Raw genomic sequence first — 23,498 nt, 5'->3', positions numbered from 1 at the left:
ATTAATGAAAAATTGCTCAGACTGATCTTCTAAGCACTTGTGAAATTTACATGATTTTGTTTTTCTGTTTTCAAGACATTTTAAAAAATTTTTTTACACAAATAACTAAATGAAACACTAAATGTGGTACAGATGGACATAATTTTCTGGACTATGTGGTGGAGGGCCTATAATGGAAACCAGTGTTGACCACTCCCCCTATTAAACTACACCCATGTTATCTCAAGTACTTTTAAGGGAGCATAGGGCAGTCAGAATATTGCACACACAGGGAGCATAGGAAAGGCAGAGTATGGCACACACAGAGAGCATAGGGCAGGTAAAGTATGACACACACACACAGGGAGCATACGGCAGTCAGAGTATGGCACACACAGAGAGCATAGGGCAGGTAAAGTATGACACACACACAGGGAGCATAGGACAGGCAGAGTATGGCACACACACAGGCAGAGTATGGCACACACAGGGAGCATAGGGCAGGCAGAATACACTAGGAGACAGTGACACTTATCAGGACTCTAAAATGAACAGTTGATACTGTGCTAAATACAGTGACAAAATGATGGTGACCCTCCAGCAGTTTGTCTGGGGGTGAACAATGTAGGCACTTTCAGTCTGAGTCTGAGGTGTGAACAGTACAAGGCTTTACAGGTGTGAACAATAGAGGTGTTACAGGTATGAACAATACAGGTGTCTAATGTCTGAATTTGAGATGTAAATAATACAGGGGGCAGTTAATCTCAGTAAAGATACATTAAAGTTTACACAAGGCTAAGGAATCACGGCAGCAGACTTTCATGGGGGGGGGGCGGCTGGCAGTTGGATAGCCCTGCACTAAATAAAATAATGAAATGAGGCTGTCACTATAACTGACCAGCAGGTCAAAAGAGCACTCAATTAAAGCACTTGAATTTAATCACCAGGAACAGCCTTGTAGCATCAGCAGATGAACCTCATATTCTGCTTGATGATTTCCAATGACCCCTAAGCTTAGCTTCTCAACAGCTGCTCAGAGGCTGAACTCCTCCCAAACTCCATGATGGAGAGCTCCTGTGCACAACTTTCAGGGTCTGAATCATAACTGTTAACAGAGATTCTGAAACTTTAGTCTAGGGCAAAAGTTGATTATATAGAATATTACATGTCTACCCATATATTTTTTTTTTCTCCTTTAACTTCTTCCTCACATTGTTTGTTCCATGTTGCAATGATGGATTTTGTGACAAAGTCTTTTCATGGTGTGCAGTGCACAAAGTCTATGGAAAGACCAGAGTCCCAGAATACATCAATTCAGCATGTTACAAGGCGAGGGTGAGCTTAGATAACTGCCAGGGGAGAGGAGGTGGTGAATATACATCATGGTTTACTCTCACTATAACATGGTTTCCTAAGCACCATAACCAATATTTCATATTTTAATAAGCAACCTGTTAAAAAATTGTATTTTTATAAAAATCTACAATGTATGTAGTACAGGTATGAGAACCTGTTATCCAGAATGCTCGGGACATGGGGTTTTCCGGATAACGGATCTTTCCGTAATTTAGGTCTTCATGCCTTAAGTCTAATAGAAATTAATTTAAACATGAAATAAACACAATAGGCTGGTTTTGCTTCCAATAAGGATTAATTATATCTTAGTTGGGATCAAGTACAAGCTATTGTTTTATTATTACAGAGAAAAAGGAAATCATTTTTAAAAATTTGGATTATTTGGATAAAATGGAGTCTATGGGAGACAGCCATTCTGTAATTTGGAGCTTTCTGGATATCTGGTCTCCGGATAAGGGATCCTATACCTGTATAGAAATCTTACTGTTATGGACCAAGAGAATTTTTTTCTTCTGGGTGCTTTTTCCCTAGAAGCTAAGCAACAGCAGATCCCTAGGAAACCAGCTTTTACAGATAAATACTGAGGTTCACCAAACAAAGCACATTTTATTTCTGAGACAAAAAAAATGAAAAAATACACTGGAGTTTATTTGTTGATCATGATCACGTTTCACAGTCATGAGGGATAGCTGTTATGATAATAGTCTGCTCCATGACGTCCGGTGGGAATCCCTCTGAACACATCCTTTCCTCTGTGACTACCTCTGGCAATGAGCCGGCTGAAATGGATTCAACAATGACCTCTGCAGAACCCACTTCCAGTTCAGGAGGGCTCTCCAAGCTCACGTCCACCATCTTCTCGTCCTCGATGATTAGATTGCGGAGTTTTCTCTGGCGGGGATTGTAATTTTCTAGGCGGTTATGAATTTCCATGTGGCGTCTCAGATGTGCCTTTGTAAGACAAAAAATAGGTGAAGATGCTGATGAGGCAGTTATCGCTCTTGTCTCAATTACACACAAGGAATAAAGCTTTTGTTTTCCAGTAGCCCTTTCTTACATTGCTAATAAAGTTTTTAGAAGTACTGTTTCTATTTTTGCAGATGATACTGAATTGTGCAGAACTATAGGTTCCATGCAGGATGCTGCCACTTTGCAAAGTGATCTGTCTAAACTGGAAAACTGGGCAGCAAACTGGAAAATGAGGTTCAATGTTGATAAATGCAGGTTATGCACTTTGGCAAAAATAATATAAATGCAAGTTATACACTAAATGGCAATGTGTTGGGAGTTTCCTTAAATGAGAAGCATCTAGGGGTCTTTGTAGATAACACGTTGTCTAATTCTGAGCAGTGTCATTCTGTGGCTACTAAAGCAAATAAAGTTCTGTCTTGCATAAAAAAGGGCATTAACTCAAGGGATGAAAACATAATTCTGCCTCTTTATAGGTCCCTGGTAAGGCCTCCTCTGGAGTATGCAGTGCAGTTTTGGACTCCAGTCCTTAAGAGGGATATAAATGAGCTGGAGAGAGTGCAGAGACTAAGTGCAACTAAATTGGTTAGAGGGACGGAAGACTTAAATTATGAGGGTAGACTGTCAAGGTTGGGGTTGTTTTCTCTGGAAAAAAGGTGCTTGCGAGGGGACATGATTACACTTTACAAGTACATTAGAGGACATTATAGACAAATAGCAGGGGAACTTTTTACCCATAAAGAGGATCACCGTACCAGAGGCCACCCCTTTAGACTAGAAGAAAAGAACTTTCATTTGAAGCAACGTAGGTGGTTCTTCACAGTCAGGAAAGTGAGGTTGTGGAATGCACTGCCGGGTGATGTTGTGATGCTGATTCAGTTAATGACTATAAGAATGGGCTGGATGATTTCTTGGACAGACATAATATCAAAGGCTATTGTGATACTAAACTCTATAGTTAGTATAGGTATGGGTATATAGAATTTAATTAAAAGTAGGGAGGGGTGTGTGTATCGATGCTGAGTTTTCATTTGGAGGGGTTGAACTTGATGGACTTTGTCTTTTTTCAACCCAATTTAACTATGTAACTATGTAATAATCCTTAAGAAAACACAACTATACACTGCTGAGGATACATAATGTGGCATCATTTAAAATTTATTTTCATAAGCAAAGCCACAATAAGAATTTGCCGGGCCCCATACAACAAAATTTTCTGAGCCCCCCTTTAAGTAAAAAAAAAAAAAACCATTGGTGGCGTACCCCGTCCCCCTTAAGAATTAAATAAAAAAAAAAAAGAAAGAACATTTGTGGCCAGGGACCGGTACATGTAAAAAAAAAAAAATAAACACCTCTTGGTGGCCAGCCCTCCCCCAAGTTAAAAAAGAAACATTTGTAGCCTGGGCCCCCCTAAATTAAAAAAAATATATCAGCAGCCAGGGTCCCCTCAAGTTGTCGGATCAACTCGGCAGTTCAAGGGGGGCCCGGCTAATCCAGAAAGCGCAGCACAGCCGGGCCTCCCTTAACATATAGAGGACATCGGGCCCAGGACAATTGTCCCCTCAGTGCCCCCCTGATGGCGGCCCTGCTCATAAGTATGGCTACATGAGCATCACATGAACATAAAGTCCAGCCTGTGTAGAATACTCACCTGTCGAGTGAACTTATAACCACATTCTGTGCATTCAAACTTTCTTACGCCTTTGTGTCGTTCAACATGAACTCGCAGATGTTCTACCGCTGTGGAAAGAGCAAAAAACACCACTGTATTTATTTAAGGTTGCCACCTGGCTGGTACTTTACCGGCCTAGCCGGTAAAATACCTGCCAAGGCCGGTATTACAAATTTACTGGCAAACAAAAACTTAACAAAAGCCCTTGGCCGCCCCCAATACACTCGAAACTTAACATTTCTCTGCCAGGATGGCTCCTCAACCCGCATTTTGATCATTGTGTGACGTGGCCCATTTTATGTCACGGCCTGCCCCTTTCCCGTCACCCCCCCCCACCAGCCGGTATAAATTTTATCAAAAGGTGGCAATCCTATATTCATTGCAATCTCTAGGCAATCTCTACTTTACGTAGCTTTTCTTTCCCCAGCCCACCTTCTGACTAACTGTTCAGAGCAATACAGCACAAATCAATCAACTGACTTTGGAAAAGAACAAAATGGCACTCAGGACTCCATGCAAGTGGGCCAAGCCCTGCGTGTTTAATGAAACGTAACGTTTCGGGGGCAAATGTGTTAATGAAGGGTTGCAGCTGTATGCAGCTGAGACATGGCTGACCATTCCTACAGTAGAACATGCAGGCATAAAATACTCATGCTAATTGCATATTCCATGGTTTTCTCAACGTACTGCTGTTTCAAACAATGCTCAAAATACCTTGAAAACCAGAATTACCTTTGAAAGTCTTGCAGCATATCTGGCAGTAGTGTGGCCGTCCTTCTTGATGCCGGGTGGCGACATGTCTCTGGAGAGGAGTTTTGTCTGCAAACTTCTGATCACAGAACTCGCAGCTGAAAGGCCGTTCCCCCGTATGTGTACGGTTGTGCTTAAGCAGGTTAGCTGAGATAAAGCCACACACACAATAACATTCTAACTAAAGTGAAAAGAATGGGGTCACAAAGCTTTACCATTTTCACCTTTGCCGTACATTCTTTCTAATACCTGCAGTGTGTCTTAAACTTTTGCTAAATAACACATCATGTTTAGTAGGAATTTGTCACTACGCCTTTAATAACTTACTGTGCTATAATGCCCAGCAAGTAGCATACAGTTGACTTTGGTCTGAGGACAAGAGAGAACAGCCTATCACAACTGAGCCTAATAACTCCTAAGACGGGGGGGGGGGGGGGGGGAGCTGTGTCCACTTCAGTAACTTGGGTTGCAGAGGCAAACTAAAAACATGAAAATGAGCAACAAAATCCTTTTCAAAACACTTTTCTGGTAAATGTAACATCAACCAATTAAATTGGAATTCAACCTGTAATAATAAAAAAAAAAACCCTCCCCCTACCCTGGGTAGACCCCCCTCCATCCCAGCCTACCTTGCCCCCCCCTCCGGGCAAATGCCCCTAATTTTTATTACAGGTTGAATTCTCCTTTAAAAGGAGGCATTTTATTGCCAAGAGATTAGCTGCAATAGTGCAATCTAGAATGCTAGATTTATTCTGTAGAATGTTGTACCATACCTAAGTAAAAAGCTCTAGAAACTCTCTGTTTGTTTAGGATAGCAGCTGCAGTATTAGCTTGGTGTGACATAATTTCTCTCCCTGCTCACTTATAGCTCTGGGCTCAGATTACAGCAAGGAGGGGAGGAGGAGCGGAGCAAACTGAACATGCTCACGCCAAGCCCCGAAAGAAGGAAGTCTGATACAGAAGCCCATGTGTACACAATAGAAGGAAAGAAATGCTGTTACTTTTGACAGGGGACTCAGAGCAACATTACTTTGAGGGTTTACTGGTATATTTAGGTGGACCTTTCTGATAAAGCTTACTAAGTTTTAACCTTTCCTTCTCCTTTAATAGGACAGCTGTATGCAGTAGCCAAGATAACAAGCTAATTAAAAGATCATTTTCTGCAAGTACAGGCTGATACATTAGATAGCTTTAAGAAGGGGTTGGATGACTTTTTAGCAAGTGAGGGAATACAGGGTTATGGAAGATAGATCATAGTACAAGTTGATCCAGGGACTAGTCCGATTGCCATTTTGGAGTCAGGAAGGAATTTTCCCGCCTTTGAGGCAAATTGGAGAGGCTTCAGATGGGGCTTTTTTGCCTTCCTCTAGATCAATTAACAGTTAGGCAGGTTAAAATAGAGATAAAAGGTTGAACTGGATGGACATGTGTCTTTTTTCAACCTTACTTACTATGTTACTATGTAAGTACAAAGTATAAGCTGACACATGGATACATTTGCTCATTTAGAGAAGTTGCCAACCCTCTTATTAATGCACAAATGTGGCCTCTCACCTGAATTTTCAAACTTGCCCCATATATTTCTATATCGGATTTACAGATATCGGTATGGCACACTGATGGGGGCAATATAAAGGGGCCAATAAATTGCAGACAGGAGCAAAGGTGAATCAAATTAGATGAAAATCCCCTTGAACATACACAGGGCATTCAGATAATGGCAGATCCCCCTTACCTTGAGTTCTGAATGTTTTGCCACACAGATGGCACTGGAAGGGTTTCTCGCCGGTGTGAGTCTTGAGGTGCATGTTTAAATTGTTTTTCTGAGTAAATGCACGGTGGCAGAATTCACAGATAAATGGCCGCTCGTTTCTAAAGGTTAAAAACACATTATAAGTGAAGAGGAAATCATCTGAAACCAAGGTGTGGCTCCACTACTAAACCAATTATTTCTGCAGGCAGAGAATTTTGCATCCTGACAATAGAGAAATCTCCCAGTAGTCATTTTTGGAAAACACTGCTCTTTAACCCCTTGTTTTAAAAAAATATAAAAAAGGGAAAATACATCATATATAAAAAGAAAATCTGCATCACTCTGCAAGTAAAAGCACAAGCTACTTTGTAAGCAGCTGATTTGCTGGAGTTGCCGTTATAATCGGTGAGCTGGTTCAAAGGAAAATACACAATAAATAATGATTAAATGCCATTCTGTTGCAGTTCAATTGCTGGGAGTGCCTTTGCAGGCTCAGACTTTACTACAGCGATTGCATAGAAGTGCAAGGACTATTCTCCATATCTCACTTGTGTTTGGCTCTGATGTGCATTTGCAACGCACTCCTGCTCGATGCCCGGTGCCCACATTCCTCACACACAAACAACTTCTCCCCACGATGTTTGAAGGCTTCATGCAAGTGAAGTTCTGTCCGAGAAAAAAAGCATTTTCCACATGTAGGGCACTGCAACGTAAAAAAAAGAAAATTAAATTATTTTTTAGTATGATGTAGAGAGTGATATTCTGAGACAATTTGCAATTGGGTTTCATTTTTTATTATTTCTGTTTTTTGAGTTATTTAGATTTTTATTCAGCAGCTCTTCAGTTTGCAATTACAGCAATCTAGTTGCTAGGGTTCAAATGACCCTAGTAACCAAACACTGATTTGAATAAGAGACTGGAATATGAAAAGGAAAGGCCTGAGAAGAAAGAGGAGTAATAAAAAGTAACAATAACAATATGTTAGTAGCCTTACAGAGCATTTGTTTTTTAGATGGGGTCAGTGACCCCCATTTGAAAGCTGGAAAAAGTCAGAGGGAAAAGGGAAATAATTCTAAAACTATAAAAAAAATAATGAAAACCAATCAAAAAGTTGCTTAGAATTGGCCATCCTATAACATACTAAAAGATAACAAAAAGAGTTGTTAACTTTTAGTATGATGTAGAGAGCGATATTCTGAGACAATTTGCAATTGGTTTTCATTTTTTATTATTTGTAGTTTTTGCGTTATTTAGCTTTTTATTCAGCAGCTCTCCAGTTTGTAATTTCAGCAATCTGGTTGCTAGGGTCCACATTACCCTAGCCACCAGGCATTGGTTTAAACGAGAGACCGGAGGATCTGAATAAAAAGACAAATAATAAAAAGTAGCAATAATGATAAATTTGCAGCTTTACAGAGCATTTGTTTTTCAGAAAAAGGCAAATAATTAAAAAATTGTAAAAAAAAAAAAAAATGAATAATGAACAATTGAAAATTTGCTTAGAAATGTGCATTCTATAACATACTAAAAGTTAATATAAAGGTGAACCACCCCTTTAATATGTTGTACTACAATGCTTAGCATCTTCCTGCAGTGGAAGATTTAACTTTTAATGCCTTGTCAGCATATCGTATCCCACAATGCAAATAGACAGCAAGCACTGACAAGGGTTGCCACCTTTTCTGGAAAAAAATACCGGCCTTCTTATATTCTTGCAATTTTTTCCTATAATTAACAATGGCATCAAGCATCATTTTTACTGGCCAGGCCAGTAAAATACCTGACAGGTGGCAACCCTTCTGCCAAGTGGCATCCCTAGAATTGACAGAAAATATATATATATATATTTGCCAGCGCCATCACATTTTTCTAAAACAAACAGCAGCTTTCACTCGGGGGGCCATTTTCCCTCTGACACATCATCAGTGTAGATTTAAGAATGCAGCAACACAGGCATAATTTACTGTAATGACAAGTCCTGTTTGGATTGAGCACTGTAATGATTACTCTGAGCGGGGGTTAGGATTTTAAAATAGGAGCAGACAGCTAGAGCAGAGTTTCTATGGGAACCAGCAATGCCATCTCTTCATTGGCTGCTAGACTGGAAGGTGTGTTTATCAATCTGAGTTGAGAAGAACTGAGCATGCTCATGAGCCAACAGCCAAAGGAAATTCCCGAGGGAGGGGGCTGAGTGGGTTAGAGGAGTATAAGGAATCCTATGTGATTAAGGGGATGCTGCATTCCTAGAGGAAAAATAGCAGTTTTTGGGTCATCGGGACAAAATTTTGATGTAAAATCCGGTAAAAGTAAAACGTTACTTAAAATCAGGGAATGGCATCCATTTAAATGCATTATAAATTGGTGAGACCACAAATAAAAAATGTAAAATGCAGGACAACTTAAAATCAGGGTACTTAAAATCGAGGTTTCACTGTAATAGAGAAAAGAAGCACCAGAATACAGCAGGCAGAATAAAGTCTCCCATAATAATACAGATATATATGCAAGCACACACACAGTCTGCACAACAGTAATTCTAGTAGATGGAACAAATGTACTAACAATATTGTTGGAAGAGTAATGCAAGGCTTTCCCTTAAAGGAGAAGGAAAGCTACCGAAGCATTTTATTGCCAATAGATTGTTTACAAGTGCAAGCTAGAATGCTATATCTATTCTGCAGAGTAAAATGCTCTAGAAGCTCTGTTTGTTTAGCATAGCAGCTGCCATATTAGCTTTGTGTGAGATCACTTCCTGCTCACTCATAGCTCTGGTCTCGGATAACAGCAGGGAGGGGGGAAGGAGGGGGAGAGAGGAGCAAACTGAGCATACTCAAGCCCTAGCATTTAAGCTGAAAGAAGGAAGTCTGATACAGAAGCCCATGTGTACACAATAGAAGGAGACAGAGGACTCAGATCAGCATTACTTTGAGGCTTTACTGGTGTATTTATATAGACCTTTCTGATAAAGCTTACTTAATTTTAGCCTTTCCTTCTCCTTTAACTTTATTTTCAAAACTTGGAAATATCCCCCAGCGATCGACAGAGCGACAGGCTCTCTAGTATTCAGGTTCAAGTAGTACTACAGGGTTCTAGAGGAGACATCTGAAAATAAAGTTAAAGAAACTATTTAAAGGATTTTAAAAATCAGGTTGGGTAAAGAGCCTTGCCAATTTTACATTACATCTAGAGCTTCATACTCCCTACTGACCCCTGGAGGTATATTTAGTACTCTGCAGCCGAGATCTAAATATTGATTTATCAGTGTAAATTAAGAATCAGCTGCATACACAGTTACAACCAGTTATAAAAGTGAATGAAGTAACACTATTTTAAATGACATAAAATCTCTGTCATAATAATTATGTAACATAAAAAACTAACAGGAATTGTGTTTAGCATCGGGAAGCATCAGCAGCCAAAGTGTCTCCCAATCATCAAGCAGGACAGTCACAAATATTAACCCACCCTCACTATATATATTATTAACATTACACATATCCTGCACTACATATATATGCGTACTCCACTTTTTTTGTAATTAATCAGATTGTGTTTATTTTGTGCATGTCATAAATCCGATGTTTCGGCTTTATGATATGCACAAAATAAACACAATTTGATGAATTAAAAAAAAATGGAGCGTGGATCTTTGAACAGATTTTTATATATAAAATCTGTTCATTAATGGTAAAAGCATTAGACACAGCCTGAAGAAGTTGACATACTTACTGCATGTGGTTTTGCAGCTCCGTGAAACTTAATGTTGTGGTTTTGAAGACTCTTCTTCTGCATAAACTGCTGGGGACAGGATAAGCACTGAAAACAAGATAATTAACATCACCACAATTGCCAATAAAGTATGCGCATTCATGGACAAGACAGTTGCAAATGTGATGGGACCTTTATTTATTTATTATATACATACCTCCCAACATTTTGGAAATAAAAAGAGGAACAAAAAAGTTGCCGCGCGTAGCAAAAGAGGGACTGTCCCTTTAAAAACGGGACAGTTGGGAGGTATTATTTTTGAACTGCTTACCCTCACCTCTACATGATGGCCAAACCATTTGATTGCTAGGTGTGGAAGTTAGGATTTTGTCCAGATGGATATAAACACAAGAGCTGATGCTTAAAAAAGGGAAACCTGGCCCTCAAACTGCATGCAATGCTATTTTGTTATTATGAGAATTAAGACTGCCTGGAGATAGTTGATCTCACTGTATTGGAGCTCCAGTATAGTATGAATACTATAAGAAGGGTCTGATTAAACCAGAAGCAAATACCGCTGGTAGTAATGCAGGTATGGGATCCATTATCCGGAAACCCGTTGTCCGGAAACCCGTTATCCAGAAAGCTAAGAATTATGGAAAGGCTGACTCCATTTCATCCAAATAATCGGAATTTTTAAAGATGATTTCCTTTTTCTCTGTAATTATAAAACGGTACCTTGTGCTTTATCCCAACTAAAATATACTGTTATTAATCCTTATTGCAAACAAAATCAGCTTATTGCATCCAAATTACCGAAAGATCCATTATCTGGAAAACCCCAGATCCCGAGCATTCTGGATAACAGGTCCCGTACCTGTATTACAGGAGCTGATTTATCGATATTTTGTATTTGCCACGATTAAACCTATTTTAAATAAACATTCTGCCAGCAGCATACACAGACACATAGACAAAGGTGTTAGTAACTTGATTAGACAAGGTACTTCGACTTTAGCAGTACTGTATGAACCTTGCAAGTAGAGGTATGGGACCGGTTATCCAGAATGCTTGGGACCTGGGGTTTTCCAGATAATGGATCTTTGTGAAATTTGGATCTTCATACCTTAAGTCTACTAGGAAATCCTATAAACATTAAATAAACCCAAAAGGTTGGTTCTGCTTCCAATAAGGATTAATTATATCTTAGTTTGGATCAAGTACAAGATACTGTTTTATTATTACAGAGAAAAAGGGAATCACTTTTAAAATTTGAATTATGTGGATAAAATGGAGTCTATGTGAGACTGTCTTTCCGTAATTCGGGGCACATATTTAATATTCTACCCATTATTTTATTGCAAAGGAGGGAAAGTTGTGTTCGCCATTTAACATTTTTTTATTAAGCAGGGGTGCACTGAGGGTATGACCATAAAACTCAAAGACAAGAAATAAACCCCATTTAAAAAAAAAACCAAAATAAAACAAACCAGGGCTTGTTAGTCCATATACTGCAATATATCCAAGCTGCCCAACTGCAAATTCATTCCTGGACTGACCAGTTCTAAAGGGAGGACAGTGTTTGGTAGCTTTATGCACAAAATGTCTTAAAGGAGAAGGAAAGTTTAAAACTAAGTAAGCTTTATCAGAAAGCTCCACCTAAATATAACCGTAAACCCTCAAAGTAATGCTGCTCTGAGTCCTCTGTCAAAAGAAACACCATTTCTTTCCTTCTATTGTGTATACGTGGACTTCTGTATCAGACTTCCTGTTTTCACCTTAAACCTCCTTGCCCCGGCCGTGAGCATGCTCAGTTTGCTCCTCTCCCCCCCTTCACTGCTCTAATCTGAGCCCAGAGCTATAAGTGGGCAGGGAGAGACTCAGGCAGGAAGTGATGTCACACCAAGCTAATACTGCAGCTGCTATCCTAAACAAATAGAGAGCTTCTAGAGCTTTTTCTCCGGTATAGTAAAACATCATACAGAATACATATAGCATTCTATCTAACGATATTACAGCTAATCAACTGGCAATCAAATGCCTCTGTAGCGTTCCTTCTCCTTTAATGTTCTAAACATATTGGTATATATTAAAATTTAATGCAGAGGATTGTTTGTTTGTGTCCATTATTCTCTTGCTAAAAGGAAGATACAATTCTGGCCCACTGAAAAAAGGAAATCTACTCACTTTGTATGGCATTTCTCCTGTGTGGGAAACCATGTGAACTCTTAATTCCAGTCTCCTTTTGAACACTTCCTTACACAAGGTACATGTAAAAACCTGTTTAAATAAAATAAACACATATAACTTTAGCAACATGAGAAACCATGTGAGCTTGTATGATATCACTCAGCAATGGACACATATAAAAACCCAGCCAGTAACATTCCAGAGCCATGATGCTAGTGCTGCCTATAGGTATGCCTGTGTCTGTGGAAGGGCCAAGATTTATTTGTATCCCAAATAAACAAGGAAAATCCTGTTCTACATTTTTAATTTTTTTTTAAAAAAAAACTCGATTCGAATTTGACTAACTCCCTAATCGAATTTGACAGTTTTGACCATAAAAAAATGTGAACATTTGAATTAAAATTTTCAATTCGACCCTTGATAAATCTGCCCCTGAATGTTAACATTGGGTATGCAAATATGAGGGTGGGGGGCTGTTTTTGTGAGGCACAATGAAAAAAACTAGTCCACGTTAAAACCCATAATCTTCTGAAAACCCACCTGCTCAGTCCTGTTCATGCAGTTCCGAGCCTCGTGCTCTATAAGGTTCTCTTTTCTGAAATATCTTTTGCCACATTTCAAGCACTGAAATGGTTTTTCTCCTGTGTGTTTTCTGTCAAGTCAGATTGAAATGCTTATAGATGAGCACAAAATATTCCAATCATGTTTATATAAAAATGTGAAGTGATCATGCTTAGAGATAAAGATAATAAATTGCATCTACTCCTTTTCAAAAACTCCAAATGCCCTACAGGTATGTGCGTGTAACTGCAGAACCTCTTCAAACATTATGAACTGTAGAAAAAAGGCTGCTGTTCTTAAAGGAACAGTAACAGCAAGTGTTTTAAAGGAATGACAATATAATATACGGTACTGTTGCTCTGCACTGGTAAAACTGGTGTGTTTGCTTCAGAAACATAACTATAGTTTATATAAACAAGCTGCTGTGTAGCCATGGGGACAGCCATTCAAGCACAGGATACACAGTAGATAACAGATAAGTTCTGAAGAATCCCATTGTATACTACAGAGCTTATCTTCTACCAGCTGTTTATTTTGTGCCTTTTTTCCTTTTTCAGGTTTGAATGGCTGCCTCCATGGCCGCACAGCAGCTGCTTTATATAAACTATAGTAGAGTTTCTGAAGCAAACTTTGTTGGTGTTACTGTTCCTTTAAGGAACACATACCAACAGCATATTTACTCCCATAAAAGGGGCACTTAATAGGGATGCACCGAATCCAGGATCCGGTTCTGATTCAGCTGAATCCTTCTGCCCAGCCGAACCGAATCCTAATTTGCATATGCAAATTAGGGGTGGGGAGGGAAAACGCACAACTTTTTGTCAGAAAACAAGGAAGTAAAAAATGGTTTCCCCTTCCCACCCCTAATTAACATATGCAAATTAGGGTTTGGATTCGGTTCGGTATTCGGCCGAATCTTTCACGAAGGATTTGGGGGTTCGGCCGAATCCAAAATAGTGGATTCGGTGCATCCCTACTTAAAAAGGCACTAGGCATCAGATGTGCGTATCATTAGTATATGATACCTGCTGATTGATTGCTATAGGTATTAAACCTGTAGGAAATATTGCAAATTTTATAACATAACCCCCACGGGTGATTTATCAACTAAGAATGTGAATGTTGCCATTTAGAGATAATGGGTTATATATGCTACAACCAATAATTCTCATAGAAGCTGTGTAAAATTGCACAGAACCTCAGAAAAGGTGCAATTACATTTTAACTACCTTCATTTGTCTATGAAGGTAGTTAAGACAACTAAAATACATAGCCTTCATCGTCTTACTTTAAATTATGACTGTTGAATCTAAAGCTTGCCTTACTGATACATGCCTAGATTTGGTCAGGCAGTTATTCTTATTTTATTCATACTGACCAACTATCCAGACTGAAGGGGAACGCAGCAGGTCTGTCTGCTTCCAGGTACATTGGCGAATTAGAGATAAACGAGGCAGTAGCATTTGGACATCCCTGTGTATAGGCAATGCTATAGAATCTGACTGGTCAATGAAATCTAAGCAAACTAACCAAGTCAGTAATCCTGAAAGTCAGCCCTTGTATGTCCAGGTTAGAAGATGAAAATGGTTTTGAATTTAGCTACTATTAAAGGAACAGTAACACTGTCTTTTAAAGTAGCAAAAATATCATGTACTGTTGCAGTGCACTAGTAAAACGGATCTGTTTGCTTCAGAAACACAGCAGAAAGAATCCCAAGGCACACAGGATAATTGCAAGCAAGCTGCCTTGCGTGTTTATTGCAAAGTGCAACGTTTCGGGGTCACGCCCCTTTCTCAAGCATGAGGCGGCCGATCCTCTACCTTCGTGCACCAGGTGTCGTTACTTTAATTTACTAAGGGTGTGCGAGAGCCATAGTTGAACTGCTTCAGAAACACAACCATAGTTCATATAAACAAGCTGCTGTGTAGCAATGGTGGACACTGAAAAAAGGCTATATGGCACAGGTTAAATAGTGGATAACAGATAACACCATTATGTTCTACAGAGCTTATCTGCTGTGTAACCTGAGCCTTTTCTCCTTTGAATTACTGCCCCCATTGCTACACAACAGCTTATTTATATAACCAACAGTAGTGTTTCTGAATCAAACATCAGTTTTTACCAGTGCAGGGCAACACTGCAGTATGTTTTTATTACTGTAAAACACGTTCATGTTTTGATGTTACTGTTCCTTTAAGTCTGCTAGCCATGTGGAATTGGGGCAGAACATTCAACAAAATACAGAGCCATGCAAATCACTTCTTATACATCCCTCATACATTGGCAAGTAATTTCACTATTTTACATTCAACTGAATGTACCTACCGGTTATGTACTTTCAGATAATATTTGCTGAGAAATGTTTTGTGACACGTGGAGCACTGCACTGGCTTGTTAGCATTTCCCTTATTCACATCAAGTGTTTTAATGGCCAATACATTGTCATTAGTTTTAGTGATTCTCTTTACAACACAGGCCTTATGCTTGGTGTCTGGAGTCTTTGGCTCTGGGATGTAATCTTCATGTACTTCTTCATGCATGTATGAATCATCTTCAGTTATATCTTCATGGATCTGGCCCACTTCCAAATCCCACTGTAATAAAATAAATAGAATAAAAAAAGCACAACACGTGCCAATATATACTCTTAGCTATCAAAACAAGTTGCTTATATAACGGATTCCCTATGTCAATGTATTTTTCTTTCACTGTTTGAACACATTCTACTCAATGGGTTCATCTGTAGCTCACAATTTAGAATAATTGTTGTTCATCCCACTAAGTATCCTGTGCCGATATCCCAAATGATTAGTCAGAGAAAATAGTAGATGTAGGATGACTCCAAGCAGGCATTTAAAGCTACAAAATTCCTTTTTTGAGGAAGTGTATCACAGGTGTGATACACTTCCTCAATAAAAATTTTTTGCAGCTTTAAGTGCCTGCTTGGAGTCATCCTACATCTACTATTTTCTTTGAACAGATTCTACTAATCTCACTGGATTCCCAAATCTGAATTGATGATGGGGATTTGTTACTGCAACTGGTTAGTTAAAAAAAGACTAACATTATGGGACCAGATTTAATTCAACGAGAAACGCTTATCTCATGAAAACTCAATATAAGTCTATGTGGCGGTGCACAATTAAATTAGAAAAGTATTTCTCATCCAAATGAACTTGGTCCTATATAGTCCATCACAATATGCCAAAGGAATGAAGCCACGTAACATCTTTGAGGTTTAAGAATTCACTACTAACTTTCCAAGTGCTGTAACAGTGTAGCCCAAATCAGATGAGGTTACGAAGGGCAAATTGGTTGATGGTGTTGTTTGCTTTGGACACTAAGGGTACATGCTGCCGAATTAAGGCTAGGGCCGAATAGGGTGGTGAACGGTTGAAATAACTTTTTGGATTTCAGCAGACCGATTTTGGCCCTGTCTGGCCATAGCCTTAAGGTGGCCATACACAATAAGATCTGCTCGTTTGGTGAGGTTGCCAACTAGCGGATCTTTCCCACGATATACCCACCAACGGAAGGGCAAAATCGGGTTAATCAGAATGCTCGGCCCTAGGGACAAACAATCAGATTATATGGAGGAAACGGGCGACGACGGGTCGTAAGACCACATCAACTATCTGATGCAGTCCTTGATCGCAGGAAAAATCAAACCTGCCGATCGATATCAGGCTGATTTCTGGCCAGATATTGATCAGTGAGACCCGTCTGACATCCCCACAAAAGGGCAGATAAGCTGCCGAATCGGTCTCTTACAGTCGCATGTGCCATTAGCCTAAGAGTTTGCTTTACACCAACAATAAAAAACTGCAGATCAACATGCATTTCAATCTGAAGCGGACATCCACAGCTGCGTACATTCTGTTAGTGAGGACAATTGTGGGAAACAAACCCACATAATGGAACAGATAAAACGTTACATGTATGCCAGCACTTTTATCTAAACTAAGAATATGAAGAAAAAAAAGAAACACAAGCACAAATTACCGTTATGCATTCTCCATCATTGTTAATACTCTGCTCGCTCCGTTGGCTTTTTTTTTGCTGCTGGAATTCTGTGTGTTCTTGCTGGTTTTCTAAATCCTCTGTCTTTTTAAAGGCTTCTGAAAGAACAGAAGTGTCTTCCCCAGGTACCAGATGCACAGGCACAGTGCTGTCCTGCTCGTGGCTTTGACTAGTTATGCCTTCTTGAGACGGGGTATTTGTGAGCACTGAAATATCATTTAGTACTTTCTCAACATCTGCCTCGCTTGTTTGCTTTAAATGTTCATCTACAGCTTCTACGATACCGGTTTCCTGGCTGTTACCTTCATTATTATCAGATGGCTGAAGGGTTTTGGGCTGAAACCTTTCACACACTTCGATGGCTTCCAATACCTCAAGGTCTTTTGAAGCAAGGAGGACCTTCTGAACATTTTCCTCTGTAAGAGCCAGCTCTCCGGTGTAGAGAAAGTCCAGCACAAGTCCAATCACTTCAGCAAAGCTTTCATGCAAGATAATGTTTGTGGAGGTTCCGTCTCCATACAGACTTTGAAAATAAAGACTGCTGCAGGCCAATATACTCCAGTGGGCTTTAAAATTAACATTTCCAACAACCAAAGTGGCATCACAGTACCTGCCTTCTTCTCGCTGTTTTTTAAGGGCATTGAGCACTTTAACACTGTGTTGGACAAACACATCGTCCATTTCCTGCAAAATGAAAGTGAGAGGCATAATCACCAAGCATTTACTTCTGCGGTGTATTAAAAAAACAAAACGACACTGGTCCGGGCATTTGTGATACTCTTCTTTCTTTCTTCATGAGGACATGCATGCACAGTAGAGTTAAAAGCCAGATTTTAACAAACAAAAAAATAAAGCCAGCTTTTTCGCTCTATTGTGTATGCGTTGGCTGCTGAATTTTGAAGAAAGAAGAGGATCACCATGGAGCACCAGACCTGGTTATCAGGTAAAAAATGAGTTAGAAGATGTACACTCCCAAATACAAGTGTGAGGTGTAAATCCTACAAAGGCTGCCCATCAGTCTCCCATACAGATATTGCTAAAGAATAAAAAAAGTGGATTGCACACTACATATAAAAAAATCAAAACTTTATTATACAAAAAAACTACATAATAATCCCTACACGTTTCGACCAAAAATGACATAATAAGCCCTATACATCCAACAGGAGCAAAAAGTACGTAAAAAATGTATTTTTTTGTATAATAGAATTAGATTTTTTTGTATGTAGAGTGTGCAAACCACTATATTATTCTGGGTGATAAAAATCCTCAGTGGTGCCCTAACACTTAGATTTAGCACCTCCCTTGGATTGATTAAATCTTCTCCTTTAAAGGAAAGTTCAACCCTAAACTTAAAGAACCCCTACCCTACATAGACCCCCTCCCCCCAGCCTAAGTGTTACCCCAGGCAAATGCCCCTAACGATTTACTAACCCCTCGGTGCAGATTCAGGCATCGGAGTTCGCGGGCGCCACCTTCAGCCTCTTCGGTAATCTTCAGAATAAGACCGGCGGTTCGGAAATTTTTGTGAATTTCGTCGCATACGCCGTTATCGCGAAAACATAAATTGCTCCAACTGTGCATGCGCTGACATGCCAGTCTCATTCCGAGGATTTCCGGAGAGAAGATGGCGCCGGTGAACTCCGATGCCTGAACCTGTACCGAGGGATAAGTAAAACGTTAGGGGCATTTGCCCAGGGTAACACTTAGTCTGGGGGGGAAGAGGTGGGGGGGGGGGATCTATGTAGGGTATGGGAGTAGAGGTTTTTTACATTTAGGGTTGAATTCTTCTTTAAAAGGGGTGGTTCACCTTTGAGATAACTTAATATGATGTAGCGAGCGATGTTCTGAGAGAATTTGCAATTGGTTTTCATTTTTTATTATTTAAGGTTTTTGAATTTATTTAGCTGTTTATTCAACATCTCTTTAATTTGCATTTTAAGCAATCTGGTTGCTAGGGTGCAAATTCCCCTAGCAACCATGCATTGATTTGAATAAGACACTAGAATATAAATAGGAGAGGGACTGAATAGAAAGAGGAGTAATAAAAAGTAGCACTTGCAATACATGTGTAGTTTTTGTAGAAGGGGGTCAGCGACGCCCATTTGAAAGCCGCAAAGAATCAGAAGAAAAAGACAAATAACTATAAAACTATAAAAAAAAATAATGAAAACCAATTGAAAAGCTGTTCTATAACATACTAAAAATTACCTTAAAGGGGAACCACCCCTTTAAGGAATAAGGCATTTTCTTATATACAAAAACTGATCAGCCAGTTACCCACTGGCTCCCTTTAAACCCCCTCCAGCAGCCACAGGGTCTGCTTCCTCCATAGTTGTATCCTTGCCTACAAGGGTTGACTAACAACATCCAGCATCTCTTTCACTTCTCAGGCAAGATGATAGTTGTAGTTCAGTAGTTGCAGCTAGAGGAGGGTCACAGGTTCCCTATGCCTGTAGTAAGGTGACTGTGAGAAGAGCCCAGCAAGCAGTTAGTACTTGAACCATTGACAAAGGGAAACAGAACGAGGGAGGGATGAAACAACATACAAACATGCTCAGTCTGTACTTCTATACTGAGAATGCACCGCTGCAAACGATGTGCTTATAATTATAACCTATAGAACACAAAGTACATAATTAAGGCACGCAAATGTCGTCTCTACCCGACTCAGTACCTGGTAACACACTACCGAAACCACATTGAGCACCAAAACACCAGCGATCGCTCCCAAGGCTGCAAGACTACTATATCCGGCTTTAAAGTATCGCGAGACTTGCGCTGCTCTGTAGTCTGGCGCTCTCTCTTACTATGGCGCCCTCTGGAGGCCATGCCCATGGCAACATCATTTGGTTGCTTAGAAACGAGGGGCGCGCAACAATCGCTTTAAAATGAGTTAAAAGGCAGTGGAAAAGTGATACTGAAAGTGTTTAACATGGCTAATAGGAATATATTCTGATAGTTTCCTTTTGACAAAGATCAGAATAATAATAATAATAATGCATATCATACCACGTCCATTTTATGGACACACTCCCTAATTACCACGTTCAGGGCCGGCCTTAGGCCAATTGGACCAATTGGGCCCAATTGGGCCCCGCACCTCTGGGGGGCCCCGCACCACAGGGCAGCACAGATAATATTTCCCTCAGCACATGATGCTGCCTGGCCTGCCCCCAACTTTGAGAGTCCAGCCCATCCCCAAATCCATAGGTCTAGCCTGCCCCCAACTCTCATAGGCCCAGCTTTCCTCCAACCTTGATAGGCCCTGCCTGCCCCCAATCCAACCAAGCCTGCTCCCAAGCTGAATCGGCCCAGCCCCAAACTAATTGGCCCAGTCCACTCTCCTATTTCCTCCCTCTCTCTCTTACCCTGTGTGCCCCTATTATGTTACCTTGTCTGCCCCTTTCCTTTCTATTTTGTGCCTGTATGCCCTTATTTTCCTAAATACGTGGTGTGTCAGTAGCCAGCAACACTTTGTCTAGGGGCCCCGCCAACATGGTCCCAATTGGGCCCCACATTTGATAGGACCAGCCCTGACCACGTTCATTTTACAGCTGTATATGACAGACAGGTTATGAAAGTTCGAACACAATTTATTAGCGTTTTAGGGCCATGTTTTATGTGTTATAACAGTTTTGCTAATGAAGCTGTGTCACCTTTTCCTCAAGAAACCTGTTTAACTTAAATTGTTACAATTGTTTCTTTGCTTATCTTAAATTGTTACAAATGTATCAAAGTGCAGCTTCTCAATGTTCTGGGTTCTCTGCCAAAAAGCCTCTTATTTTAAATTTTAGGTGCTTTGTACTGTATTTTTTTTCTGGCATCACTGCACGAGGGGTGAGGCTGCATGGGGTACAGTGTCGGACTGGGACACCAGGGGCCCACCCAAAAACAATAGACCAGGGGCCCACCAAAAAACCTTAGACCAGGGGCCCACTCTCAGTACTATTATTCTTCTTCTCCTCACTCAACCTCTATTCTCCTAGTCTCTTTTCTTACATACTATAATCTATTATTCCATCTATTTAGCCTCTTTGTTCTCATAGAAATAAGGAATGACCTTTAAATAGGCCAAATGTTTAGCAGCATAAGGGCCCACTGACACCTGGGCCCACCGGGAGTTTTCCCTGGTATCCCTGTGGGCCAGTCCGACACTGATGGGGTAAGACTGAATTTTCACCTTGACTCATGGTAGCGGTGCCCAGCAGCATTCCAGAGTTCCTTGCCGACCTGAGGAGGCCTTTCTTTTGTCACCCAAGCACCCAGTGCTGGTGTGGACAGCACAATATAAAAATTGGAATTTATGCTCTTAAAGGAGAAGTCAACCTGTACAGGGAAAAAACCCTCCCCTGTGTATGCTCCCCTCCCTCCTCCCCCCAGCCTATCTGCCCCCCCCCGGGCAAATGCCCCTAACTTGTTACTTACCCCTCCTTCCAGGTCCTCTGCTGCGTAGTTCATGTGCGCCATCTTCTCCTGAGCGCTCTTCTTCCTGCTTTGACCAGCATTTTTGGCGCATGAGCAGTACGAGGCATTTACTCATAAGGATCTTCTGTGCATGCGCCAAAAGTCACGACGTTTCCGAAAAAAAGATCGGAAACTTTGTGACTTTCGGGCGCATGCGCAGTACGGAGCTACTGCGCATGCGCCTGAAAGTCATGAAGTTCCCTTGCTACCATATACACTTAAGATCAGTGTCGGACTGGCCCACCGGAAATGGATTTCAGTGCAGAATTTTGCTGGAGCAGCACTATTAACTGATTCATTTTGAAAAAAGGTTTTTTTCCCATGACAGTATCCCTTTAAGATCTGGGATAAATTTAAGACAACATATATATATATATATATATATATATATATATATATATATATATATATATATACTCCCTAACCAGACTGGGCGCATATTTGTAAAGTAAAAAAACAAGTTGTCATTAAGGTCTAACATCATACATCTTTGGGGCCTGCATGGAATCTGTGCTGTATGTTGTGCCAGAGTTATAGACAATAGTATTATCATGAGATGGTATGATTCTTTTCTTTATGGACTGTTAAAGCCCCAAACGCCTTTTTTTTTCCTTAGTTTGTCCCACAAAATCCAAGAACACATTTAAAAAAATATGGATGATATTTCTATAGTGTTAATGTTATTTGTAAATTTTAATTGCTATTGAAAGCATTTTCTGTTTGTTTATATTCTCTGCATTTTTGTCTCCTGACATTATGCAAGCCTGTTAATTAAAACACTGGAGACCTGACCCCTGTTACATTGTTTTAAGTGTCAGACCCAGAGAACAGGAAGGGATAAACAATTAGTGCTTTCAATAGCAATTACATTTACAAATGATTAAAACCATTGCATATATTTAATTCATGTATACTGGGAAATTGCTTAGAATTGTATTTACAACCACTATCCAAAAAATACTTCATAGATACAAAATGGAATTTTTAGTGTGACAATAACATACATCCTTAACAGTCAGATGACTATAAAAATAATAAAGGGCACACTAAAATACAGCCTCGTCATTAGTTTAATACTGACGGTTTTCTAATGATAGATTGCACTACATGGCAGGAGAGACAGCTGCCCCAGTATGCCCAATATGAAAAATATAGTATGAGATATGTGATACAGTTTTCCAGTAGATGAATCACCTTTAGAATAATGACTTCTCTCCTTTCATGTGATACATTTTATTGGCGGTTTAAATACAACTTCACAAGATAATTATTAATGTTTAGATCTTTGCATCAGGTATGATAGTCTGAAGATGTGGCCTACAGGGGGTGTAAATAGATGGAGTAAAAAAACACCAGTTTTATTTGTTTGATCTCCACTCTCGAACACAACTCCACTTGTTACTAGTGAATAAAAAGTGATTGGTCAACAAGTCAATCAACCAGATGAAAAGAGATGTCCAGTTAGTGTGCAAGTATCTATACTTTGCTGCACTCAGATAAGGTAAAATGGATAGCCAAGTTTTCTCATTGCAGTGCTGCAACTAGGAGATAGGGCCATGTGAAATATTCTCAGCACCCCTGTCCCCACAGTTTGGGAACAATGATTTGTATGCACAAATATAGTGAAATGGCACACAATTCAGGGCCCTCAAAAGGGTTTAATACCTAAATCTTCCTGCAGCCTCTGGGCCTGTTCTCACTATGATAACGACTGCATTGTTAGGCAATTTCAATGTGACTCTTATCTGGATATTCTGTTGTTTTTCCCCACTACTGGAAACATAGAGTGCATTGGGATTTACTGTTGCAATATTGATGCTTATGGTTTGGTGTACTCATGTGTGCAACCCAGATCCCTCCAAAATAAAGCACATTTAGCTGGATCGAAATACACACAGAGTGGGTATGTTTCCAACCTCCCTATCATGTTTGGACTGAGATTCAGAATAGGCTCTTGTATTTCTACTACACTGAGGCCCACAAACCGGGACAGAGCCAAATGGTACAAAATGCATGAATATCCCTAGGGTTGCCAACTTTTCAAAAAAAAAATACCGGCCTTCTTATACATTT

At 40.0% G+C, this 23,498-nt stretch overlaps 1 protein-coding gene across 2 annotated transcripts; it reads right to left on the bottom strand.

Annotated features, from left to right (window-relative positions):
• Window positions 1–1,921: 1,921 nt before the first annotated feature.
• On the bottom strand, window positions 1,922–19,780 carry zbtb48.S (zinc finger and BTB domain containing 48 S homeolog). 2 transcript variants are annotated; one of them, NM_001097916.1, is given in 11 exon segments: window positions 1,963–2,286; window positions 3,956–4,044; window positions 4,709–4,873; window positions 6,462–6,598; window positions 7,028–7,182; window positions 10,209–10,295; window positions 12,375–12,467; window positions 12,918–13,029; window positions 15,264–15,532; window positions 16,941–17,642; window positions 19,636–19,680. In NM_001097916.1, coding segments are annotated over 10 exon segments (2,094 nt in total). In that variant the 5' UTR covers window positions 17,640–17,642; window positions 19,636–19,680; the 3' UTR covers window positions 1,963–1,998.
• Between the last annotated feature and the right edge of the window lie 3,718 nt (window positions 19,781–23,498).

This window comes from Xenopus laevis, chromosome 7S, assembly GCF_017654675.1.
Source record: "Xenopus laevis strain J_2021 chromosome 7S, Xenopus_laevis_v10.1, whole genome shotgun sequence".
Classification (NCBI taxonomy): Eukaryota; Metazoa; Chordata; class Amphibia; order Anura; family Pipidae; genus Xenopus; species Xenopus laevis.
Note: the sequence above shows the minus strand (reverse complement) of the source record. Positions and strands in the feature narration are given on the sequence as shown.

Bases quoted from the DNA above. Each gene is read 5' to 3' on its own strand.
- zbtb48.S (XM_041570282.1), bottom strand. From the start codon at position 17,639: ATGGACGATGTGTTTGTCCAACACAGTGTTAAAGTGCTCAATGCCCTT. The intron at 12,468-12,917 runs GTGGGTTTTCAG...TTATTTAAACAG, and splicing joins GCATGAACAGGACTGAGCAG to GTTTTTACATGTACCTTGTG. The intron at 7,183-12,374 runs GTGAGTAGATTT...TTTACGTTGCAG, and splicing joins CAGGAGAAATGCCATACAAA to TGCCCTACATGTGGAAAATG.